Below are 11,454 nucleotides of genomic sequence, written 5' to 3'. Positions count from 1 at the left end.
TAAATATCAGAAGGGTATACGTATAGCCATGCTATCTTACACCTTGCGATGTGGGATCGTTTTCAAATTAAATTATTTTCTCTCAAAAATTTTAAATTTTAAATTATTCCTCCATCTCATTCGATAAATTTGTTTTTACATCCTAGCAGCGATATATGACATTGTTGTGCGGCTCGCCACCCTCAAGTGTTATAAAATTCGTTAGAGCTTACGTATGGTTATGCTATCTTAAGCTTTACGCAATGATGGATCTTTTAAAATATATGATTTTTCCAAAAAAAAATTAAAATTAACTAAAACACAGACATTTTACAGAACGATGTAACTTTGAGTTCCTCATTGCAGCAGAGGATACGTAGGAGCGGAATTTCTCCGTCAAGTTAAAAATAAAACTTTTTTTCAAATTTTCTTTTCTTTTCTCGTAAATAATTTTAACACCTTGCTTTATTTGGGTTAAACAAATATTCTAAAATTATCACAAATTTGCACGACTAATTTAAGGTAACCGTCTTTGAAACGGATGTGTGAGGGGTGCAGTGGGATTAAGTTTCCACTTCCCTGTGCATAGTCAGACTCCCGAATCTTGATTCAAAGACCAGTTTGCAATAAAAGATTTTTTAATTTTTTTCAAATTAAATAAAATTGGTGGCGTTCATTGTTTTATTTTCTAAATTTCGGGTGGTTACAGTGGTATTTTTGCAAGAGTGGTAAATCGGAAGTTGCATGGCTGTCAGAAGTGAGAAGAGCCTTGCGTGGCCAAGCTTGGTACTGGAATCTGTGGGGGAAGCTTCAAACGGGGCGAAGCTTGGTACTGGAATCTATGGTGGAAGCTTCAAATGAAAGATGTTACATGGTCGTGATTCCGGTTTGATATAATTCAATGATTTTTAGCGCTCATGGAAGACTCTTCGGTGAAGGAGGCACAGCCAACACCAATTCTTTTGCATTTTATTTATTTATAAACAAACATTTATAAATTATACATGGCATATTATATGAAATACACAATAAGTGATGGAATATTCCTATTTAAACTGGTACTGAATTCCATAATGTGCTCTGCAATTTTATCAGGACCCAGAAATAGAAGTATCTGGATAATATTGTACAAAATTCAACTGTTATGACATGAACCTGCTAAGGGAAGAAGGTGCAACCATACAAGTGCTTTCTTCTCTAAAGAACCCTGTCTAGAAGCTACAGGCACTGATGTTATGATGGTACCACAAAAACAAGAGTGCTTATAATCTGAATTGCATAAAAAGTACCACTCAAGAGTAGGGTGTAGTGGTAAGTGAGTTATACTCCTCTTAAGAGGACTAAAGTTCAAATTTTGGAAATGACAATTGTATAAAAAGTTTAAATTGTACAAGTATTTGTAAGAAATTTCAATTAACAGTAACTGTGTCGTGCCTTATTGATGGCTCTTAGCTTGGAATATCCTTTCACATTATGCACATGCTTTGTATTTAACCTCATCATAGCTCATGATGTGTCAAAAATCAAAACCAAACACATGGAGGAAACAATTCATGTCTTTGATTAAAAGGATTGTCTTCAGCATTTGTGCACACTTTTCTGTAACATATCAGGACAATCTTCAGAGTTCATTAATGCATCAGAGTTTATTAAATTCCATTTTCCTCTTCACGAAAGAATTTTAAGTTTAATGATTTTAAGCATCATATGTACTGAAATTGCAAAAGATTATGTTGTAGTGAAAACTGGGAAATTTTGCATGATCGAGTCATTATAATCGGATACTCCTGTCTTTTTGAAACTAATATTTTATGTTGTGAGTGGAAAAATGTACCGATATGCAATTTTTTTTATGATGTCAATGGAGACAGGAGTTGTTCAAGACATAACAAAAAGACAAATACCAATCCATTTTATGACAAAAGAGTAAACAGTACAACTTAGGGAGAGGTAAAGCTTGTAATCATGTATAAGATTATTCATTCAATAAGGACTGCCGCTGAAACTTCACCAGCAACAAAAAATTGCATCGCATGATATATGGTACAGAAATGAGACACATGTCCATGGTTTCAAATATGCAGGATCAAGTAAGTAAAAGATCAGCAGACATATGAGATAATGCTATTTACAGGTTCTGTCTGTTCAAATTTTACAACAACATTACGTATTAGAAACTACATCATTTCCTTTCTTGATCAAGTAAACACTGCATTTGCTTGAGTCTTCATATTCTATCTAGCCTCAAAAATTGTGAGGGACATCTCATTTGAAGATACTGATTCAGGTAAACTCCTTCCAGTATAAAATCCAGGGGGCTTTGGCTGGGGCAACAATTTTTCACCATTCAGCATAAGAATGACAGAGGACATGTCCGGCCTGTCTCCTGGTTTTTGTTGTGCGCATAACAAACCCACATGTATGCATCTTAAGACTTCAGATAAAACGTATCTTTCGCGTAAATGTTTTTCTATAAGCTCCAATGGCCTGTCTTCAGTCCAGAGTCTCCATGCCTAAAGCCATGGAAATTAAATTAGTCACTTTGAATATATTCTCATGTGAGACAATTGAACTGTGTAGGAAAGTGGATAGTGATTGTGCCTACATGTCCAAGCAGATTAAGAGAATGTTCTGGGTCAGAAAATCCTCTATTCTTTTTCCCACTGACTATCTCGAGTATTATTACACCAAAACTGAACACATCTGATTTCACGGAGTAATGACCATGCGCAGCATATTCTGGAGGCATGTAACCACTACAAAAAAAAAAAAATTTGCAGAGGAATAATTAAAAAAAATAACAATTGCACATAAAATTTACATTATGTAGAAATAGAAGGTAACTTACTATGTTCCAACCAGTTTTTTTGTTTTGGCTTCAATTTGATCTCCCCCAAAAGTCCGAGCCAGGCCAAAGTCTGAGATTTTTGGGTTCATATAGGCATCTAGTAAGATATTGCTGGTTTTCAAATCTCTGTGAATGATTCTCAGTCTAGAGTCTTCATGAAGATAGAGAATCTCTCGAGCAACACCACCAATTACGTGGAAACGCTGAAGCCAGGCCAAGAGCTTGCTTCTAGTTTCATCTGGTTAAATTCACTAACATTGTTTAGTATAGAACTTGCTTTATCAATGTAACACCCCGTTCTAGAACCGGTTTGTTAACATTGCATTATGATATTAAGTGCAGTTACAATCACATTGGTTCAATTAAAAATCCGGATAAATTTTTCATTTTGAACAAAGCCGAATTTAAAATGCCCAATTGTGTGATCATAACCATATTACGTTGCGGAATAAAATAAATTAAGCTTAACATCATATTATGATTTGGTTCTAGTTCACTACAAAACTCTCTTCACCTTTTATTAAATTCGAATTCCGGTACTTACTATATAGTTCTCATCTCGCACTAGGTTATAGATCTTTGTGTTAGCTACGCGTGGGTTCAAACTGCGCCCAATTTGGATCTCTGTAGCTCAAGTTATGTCAATTTTACTAAATCATGTGTATGCTGAAAACGGGTTGCGAGCGCTTAAGCGCCCTCCACGACCTAGTTTTTCGCACGGCAGGGCGCTTAAGCGCGCTCCAGCAAGCTTAAGCGCCCAAAGGCAGAGGAAAATGGGATTTTTAGGCCACCAATGGCGCTTAAGCGCGCTCCAGGGCGCTAAAGCGCCCACCGGTAGAGAGTTTTTGGTCTTTACAGGTGCATCAGGGCGCTAAAGCCCCCTGAGCGAGCTTCAGCCTCCATTTTCAGGCTTAAGCCCCCTCCGAAGGGCAATTTGGCCTCCATTGGTATTTCATCCATAACTTTAGTTATACTACTACTATTTGCACAATCTTGGCCTCATTAGAAAGCTAAGAAGAAGATCTACAACTTCCATTAAGACACAAGGGTCCAAATCTATCATATAGGATATGAGAATGGACAATAAAACATGATATCTTTGCTTTTACTTGGATTTTCCAACTACAAGTCTTCTTTCACCTAATTGATATCATGCAATCCTTTCAATAAGTGATTCCTAGTTCTTTCTAGGTACTCATACACTAAGAGAAACATGCATACCCTTTCATCATATATATATATATATATATATGTATATATATATATATATATATGTATCCAATAATTACAACATTACATCATTGCAACATGTCTTAATTACAAATCATGAAACTTAGCTACAAAACATTATGATCAACTCCTTGGCTCCCATCTACAAAAGAGATACCAAAGGAGATGAGCATAGGCTAAGTCCATCCAAATAAAACATGACATACATATAACAATTAGCTTTCAAATGTAAATCCTATACATGGTACTACTACATGTCATGTATAATCCAAAAGAATGCAACATCTTCATGTTAGTATACGGATGTCCTAGAGACAATCTTTTGATTAGATTAGGACATATGTAGACCTTTTATATTGTCGCAAATAAATAAAAAGCACTCCTTATCCTGTTTCATATTTTGTCTCAATATTATAGTTAATATTTTATATGAGTAACTGGATGAACCCCTTGGAATAAAATAGGTATCTCTTGAGTATCTGTGATGAGATCACGATCATGAGGATTCAAGGATACTGGATGTTTATCCCTAATTTTATGTTCCTAGTCTAGAGACACTGAGAATGGGGATCAGTGATCTCGGGTAAGACTAGCACGACTTATCTACTTGTATTCGGATGCAAGGTAAAAACCTCATGAGCTACAAATATGGAGATGTCTTAGCTAAAGTTGTGGGTGGACCTATAAGGGTATAGCTCGCACTGAACAGACCCACAGAGAGACTCTATGAGGAAATCTTACAAAAGTATCATTAGAGCAGTCTCTTAATATTTGGGTATGTCTTTCCTTAGACCATAAGTTGTCACCTAGACTGTGTTCTAGAAGGCATGTTTTGATTGTATACCTCGTCTGCCTGAAACATGAAGACTCATAGGTATATTTTTGGGCATGTCCAGAAAGAGCACAGGCTTAGGGTGATAAGCTGAAGGAATTCGTCAAATCTCTGTAAGGGATTAGGTTATCTGTAAACCGGAGAAATCGGGATGACATTTACAGGATTCAGGAATCTATGCATAGTAAAAGAGATCATGAGATGATCTGCCTTTAGAGTCAGTAAATTGAAGATTCCCTATTTCGAATAAAGTTTACCCTAAACCGCAAGGGTTGATACGTTTCCTTGCCCTAGGTTTAATGGGAAGGTAACCGAGACGAAAGGAAATACATACGGTAACCAAATATGTATAATAGGATGATTATGTCATTAACCTAACTAGCTCTGGGGCAACAAAGCATTGCTAGTGCTCTGTGTTGTCATTAGATGGGTTGTGGGCTTGTTGGGCCCAAGCCCATTTATGTCAGTGGCTATGTTGGGCCTAATGGGTCACACATTAACACCTTAATGTCATGATGATATAGCATTAAAGGTATTGGGCCTAATAATGGTTGTTAGCCTAAGAAGTTTGGAAGCCCACCTAAAAGGGAAAAGGGCGCATGGATCATGTAATGGGCTTGGATGGTCCAGGACATTACTAATTAATTTAATTAGTTAAATTAATTATCAAATATTTGAATTTTGAATTTTGAATTTGAATTTTGAATTTGAATTTTAAATTTGAATTTTGAATTTAAATGTTTGAACGTTTGAATTTAAATGTTTGAATTTGAATTTGAATTGGCTATAAAAAGTTATTTCATAACAAAAGGATAAGATAAGATCTTGTTGGAACAAATCCCTTGTATCAAGAGGAGATCTTTGAAGCATCATCCAAGGTTGTTTGGGGTGTTGATTTGGGTTGTTGTGAGTATCATTTAATCAACCAAATAAGCTCCAAATCCGATTTGGTTGGTTGAGAGAATAAGTGAGTGAGTTGGTTCAAATTTGAATGCAACTACTCAATGTATTTGGACTGCATTGTAGACCAAAAGGGCACACCATATGGCTGGCCATATGATGGTTGTTATAATGACCCTAACTAGTAAATCTTAGTTAGAGATTTAATTTAAGGATTTAAATGCCATAATTAGATTCAGTGAGCGATTTCGAGTATTTTGACTGTAATCATGACTATGTTATGAACAGTGTGTTCTGCCGGAGAATTTACAGTTTTGTGAATTAACCGGTAGAGCTTAAAATGAGCAAAATAATTTTAGGAACATAATTTGAAAATTCTGATGACAAATATGAGTTCAGAACGAAAAATTGTATAGTCTGGCACTTTCCGTGAAAATCTCGTGAATAGTGTTTCTACCGGGTATTTTGTACTGCTGTTTAAGCAACCGGTAGAGTCCAGAAATAAATAATTGATGAAATAAGAATAAGAAAGTCCAATATATGCCAAGCAAGTCAATATAGGCCCAAGAAAATGATAAGTTTATAAGTGTTAAGTTTTAAAAGTAAATAAAGTACAATTAGTGATTCACAGTGCATTTCGTCAAAAACGGTGCAGAAACCATACTGTGAATTATGAATATTGTTTTGTAACAGATAAAAATTAATGTAAATGATTTTAGAAAAATAAAAATATGTTCGTAGTTTTAAGTTAGTTCCGGGTCAATTTAAGTTAAAATACGCGATAGAAAAACATCTGTTAAAAAAAGCCACATGTGCTAGCCTTATAAGTGACTTAGTCTCATTATCCCAAATCAGTTTCTCTCTCCTCTCACCCTCTCAAAAACCGAGCTGCACCATTGGAGAAGGGGGGTAGGGTTTTGAATTTCTTCTCCTTGATTCTCCATCATTTCTACTCCAAATTCAAAGACCCACCACATGAAATTGCTTGTAAAACACCCAATGAACCCATTCCAACCATCAATTTGAGGTTTTGTTGAGTGTGTGAAGAGTTATTCCTCCTCTCATTTTCGAGTTACTATTCATTGGAGGAGAAAAAGTGAGTTTTTGGATGGAGCTTGGCTTGGAGATTGCTCTCTAGGCTTTGTACAAGTGTTTAAAGGTAAGAAACCTCTATTTCCATGATATTATTTTGATGATTTAAGTTATGAAATTGATGAGCATATTTTGTTGGGAAATAATTGATGTTAGAATGTGAAATTTATGATGGATTATTGTTGTTTAGGAAGTTATAGTGTTGAGTAAGCATCCACATGTGATATAAAAATTTAAAAGTCCTATTGCATCTTCCTCCTAGGTTTCGGCCATCATGGAGTGAGTAGGAGTTATTGTGGAAAAAATTATATTATGTATTGTGAAGGTATAATGTGTAGGAAATGAGTGAAAATGGATGAGTTAGTAAGAATGCCTAAGTAAAAAGGACTTGGTGTCTAAACTCAAAATAGGAATTTAGTGGAAGCATTCCTAGGTGTTTGCAAGTTGTAATGAAGTAACGAAAATGCATTGTAAAAGAGAAGGATCTTTGGAAATTCCCCTTGTAGGATTCGACCTATAGGGTATTTAGGGATATATTTTGTACATTTTATTTTAAATAAAATGTGTTGTAATAAATTGTATAAAGGTGATGAGTTTTGAAGAAAAATAGCATGATTTATGTTGAAAATTCCTAAGGGAATGGTTAATTAAATTAAAGAACACCAACGGTTATAAAGAGGTCTAGACTTGTGTATTGGCATAGGATTGGCAAAAATGCAAAGAAAGGAAAATAAGCGATAAAATGTATGCTTATGAAATAATTATGGTATTGCATCATTTTATTGATGCATTGTAAATTATTCTCTAGGTGTGCCTAGGGATTGAGAAGGATCGGAAATCTCTTGAAGCGATAAAAGTAACTTGTTCCACAAGTAAGCGTATTGGTAAAGCTTCAAGAGGTAAGCTCTATGTTTAAGGAGTCTTTTCCTGCTTGAGTGCTCCACCATGGTTAGTGAACTATGGTTGGACTGTATGACTGTGATTTAGATGCTTTGTATAGATGCATTCATATAGAGTTATTTGATAACATGATATGTTTTGCTCTGATATGACTTCTGTAATTTGATTTCTATAACAATCTCTGGCCATTGATTGTATAGTACCCGGATGTCCGCTTTGGGGTCCTCCCTCGGGACTGATGGTGTACGCCTCTGATATGTCTGGTTCCGCTTTGGGGTCCTCCCTCGGGAACACGTGCGTTGATTTCCGCTTGGGGTCCTCCCTTGGGAATGACGGCGCACATCTCTGATATGATATGGATATATGCTCTGTTCTGTTATGATATCTGTTATATGTTGTATTTGTATACTCTGTATCTGACTTTCATGCAGGAGTGAGCCAGGGGTATGGAGAATTCTCTATAAACCTGGAGCTTATTGAGATTTGTAATCTCACCCCTCTTTTGGGACATATTTTCAGGTGCCCAGATTCCCGGTGAGTCTTCACTAGGCAGGGACACGACACGTGGCTGAGGCAGTTGACAGATTGGATTTTGAGTGGCTGTAGGCTACTACCTTTTTGGAGTGTTTGATGTATTTTAGTATTTTCGCATTTGATGGATCATGATATTGATCCTTTATTGTGTATATGGCCTGTATATGTTTTGTACATGTCTGTCGCTTTGATGCATGTACATTTGGGTATTCAGGCACGTTATATGATGAGGTAGTATTCAGATATGTTTACGTGTTGGATTGCATGCTGTTAATATAGTGGCACTGAGCCAAGTTATGCATGCGCCCATGGATGGGCATTTGATTATATTTGTATAAATTGTTTATCAAGAAATGCTTCTGTGAGGGATTGGAAAATCCCCAGTTGTCCGATTTATAGAGGAAACTCTGCCCGATTTTCGTTTACGACGAATGAGAATTTAAAAAGAAAAAGAAAAAGTTAGCTCGTATTTTCAGAAGTTAAGTCTTCCGCTGTTTTCTGTTTTATCATATGTATGTTAATTGAACCGGCTCGAGACGGGGATGTTACATTTATGGTAACAGAGCAGTTTCTCTAGGAGAGCCGGTGAAATATTGCATGAACTGTTCGGGTTGTTATATTCTTGAGTTTTCTTGGAGTACTATGATATGCATGTCTGATCACCGAGTGTGAGCGTAGCTAACTCATTCCTTTGTGTGAAATATGCAGAATTATGGTTCGCCCAAGAAGGACTTCTGATCCTCCTATTGACCCGACCGATCCAATATTAGCAGATTTGGCAAGACCCCGACTAAACCAGCGGGGAAATACTTCACAGCCAGATCCAATGATAATGGCTTTAACTGAGATGCAACAAAATATGGCTGCAGCTAGGCAGCGAGAGCTAGAAGTGATGATGAAAGTAAATCAAGATCTGTTAGAGGCTAATAGGTTGGCCAATCAAGAAATGATGGCAGCAAGCAGAATGGCGAATATTGAAATGATGAGATTACTCTTGGTTGAGGTGAGGGCGGGTGGGCAAGGTCCACAGCCACAGCCTTTGCAACAGCCACAGCCTGAGCCACAACCACAACAGCCTGTTCCTCCTCCTCATAATCCCATTGTTGTGGAGGGTGAAGGAAATAATGATGTGAATGAAGAATCTAGTCACAGGGGTGGTGTGGCACAACCAGCCACTAATAGAGAGCAAAGAGAAAGAATGCTAAATGCCTTCTGAAAACATGCACCACCAAATTATAAAGGAGGCATTGATCCTATTGCTGCAATCCAGTGGTTAGAAGAATTGGATCGCATTTTTACTGTCATGGAGTGTGATGATCAGCAGAAATTGTTGTATGCTTCTTATATGTTGCAGAATGATGCAGCTGATTGGTGGAGAAATACCCGTCTGCCCTTGGAATGTCAGGGTTATGCTATTACCTGGCCTTTATTTGAAAGGCAATTCTTGCTGAAATACTTTCCGGCTGAAGCCCGGATAAGGAAGAAGGGTGAATTTGAAGAACTAAAGCAGGGTCAGATGTCTATTGATGAATACTTGAATAAGTTCAATAAGCTGGCCAAATACTCTCATTTCCAGAGAGCTCCACCTACAGAAGATGACTTGATTTTTAAATTTCATAGAGGATTACATGATAACATCTCTGAAAAACTTGCAGGTGACTCATTTGATACTTTTGCTGCACTTGTTAAAAAGTGTAAAAATATTCAAGAATATTACAGAAGGAAGCATAAGGACCAATCTGCTCCTAATTCTGGTCCTAAAAACACCTCTGGGAATTCTAAAGGAAAAGGGTTGCAGGTTAGACAGTCTGATGGTAAGTTCAAAAAGGCGGGAAATTCTAAGCCTGGAAATATTAAGCCTGCTTCTCTATGTGCTACATGTGGTAAAGTTCATGCAGGGGTTTGCAGAAAAGAGCAAAGACTGTGTTACAAATGTGGCCAACCTGGGCATTTTATTAGGGACTGCCCCTTTAATGGGGGACAGGTTTCTACTATTCAGGCCACTCCGGCTCCTATTGTGGTTGAGGAACCATCTCTACCTCTCCCACCTCCAGTTGCCCGAGTATATGCAGTGACTCAGCAAGAGGCTGAGAGGTCAACTAGTTTGGTGTGAGGTATGATTTCTATTCGTGATGAAATGCTTAGTGTTTTGTTTGATTCTGGTGCCACGCATTTTTTTATTGCTGATTATGTAGCTGAAGCATTTGGTCTGCATGTGATAAAAATGAAAACTCCTATGCGTATTGTTACGGCTGTGGGAAGAGTTTTTAATGAAGACTATGTTTGTGAAAATGTGAAATTCAAGTATGAGGGCAGGGAATATTCTGCCGACTTTATTGTCTTGCACCTTGCTTCTGTGAATTTAATTCTGGGGATGGATTGGTTGTCCAAGTACTGTGTGAAGATTGACTGCTGCAGTAAAACCATTTCTGTCTCATCTTATGATGAAGAAAAGGAGTCTCCTTATTTGTCTGTACTTCGGGTGGTAAAGGCCTTGAAGGAAGGAGATTCCGGGTATGTTTTATTGGGAGGTCTGGTTGGCGTCAACAAGGAGCCAATTTCTGTTATTCCGATTGTCTCTGAGTTTGAGGATGTCTTTCCGGATGAAATTCCGCACTTTCCTCTAGAGAGGGAAATTGAATTTGCAATTGACTTATTGCCTGGTGTGGGACCTATCTCTCTTGCCCCATACCGGATGTCACCTCTAGAATTATCTGAATTGAAGAAGCAGATTGAAGACTTGTCCAGTAAGAATTTTATCAGACCGAGTGTGTCTCCGTGGGGAGCACCAGTGATCTTATTTAAGAAGAAGGATGGGTCTATGAGATTATGTACAGACTACCGGCAGTTGAACAAGGTTACTGTTAAGAATAAGTATCCTTTGCCGCGGATAGATGATTTGTTGGATCAGTTGCGGGGTGCGACTGTATTTTCTAAGATTGATCTCCGGTCCGGGTATCATCAGATCCGGGTAAAGCCGGATGACGTTCCGAAGATAGCTTTCAGGTCCCGTTATGGGCACTATGAGTATCTGGTTATTCCTTTTGGGCTTACAAATGCACCAGCCGTTTTCATGGGTTATATGAATCGGATCTTTAAAGCCTATCTGGATCAGTTTGTGGTGGTCTTTATAGATGAC

At 37.4% G+C, this 11,454-nt stretch overlaps 1 protein-coding gene across 1 annotated transcript; it reads right to left on the bottom strand.

The window, feature by feature from the left end:
* Positions 1-2,213: 2,213 nt before the first annotated feature.
* On the bottom strand, positions 2,214-2,916 carry LOC133287516 (G-type lectin S-receptor-like serine/threonine-protein kinase SD1-1). The gene is made up of 3 exons (XM_061485145.1): positions 2,828-2,916; positions 2,585-2,735; positions 2,214-2,492 (listed from the first exon to the last, which is right to left on the bottom strand). The coding sequence occupies exons 1-3, from the start codon at positions 2,914-2,916 to the stop codon at positions 2,214-2,216; spliced, it is 519 nt and encodes a 172-aa protein (XP_061341129.1).
* Between the last annotated feature and the right edge of the window lie 8,538 nt (positions 2,917-11,454).

The sequence above is a fragment of the Gastrolobium bilobum genome, unplaced genomic scaffold (assembly GCF_033153095.1).
Source record: "Gastrolobium bilobum isolate Gb01-03AN ecotype WA unplaced genomic scaffold, APGP_CSIRO_Gbil_v1 utg46012, whole genome shotgun sequence".
Lineage (NCBI taxonomy): Eukaryota > Viridiplantae > Streptophyta > Magnoliopsida > Fabales > Fabaceae > Gastrolobium > Gastrolobium bilobum.
The sequence above is the reverse complement of the archived record's forward strand: the minus strand, read 5'-3'. Positions and strand labels throughout refer to the sequence as shown.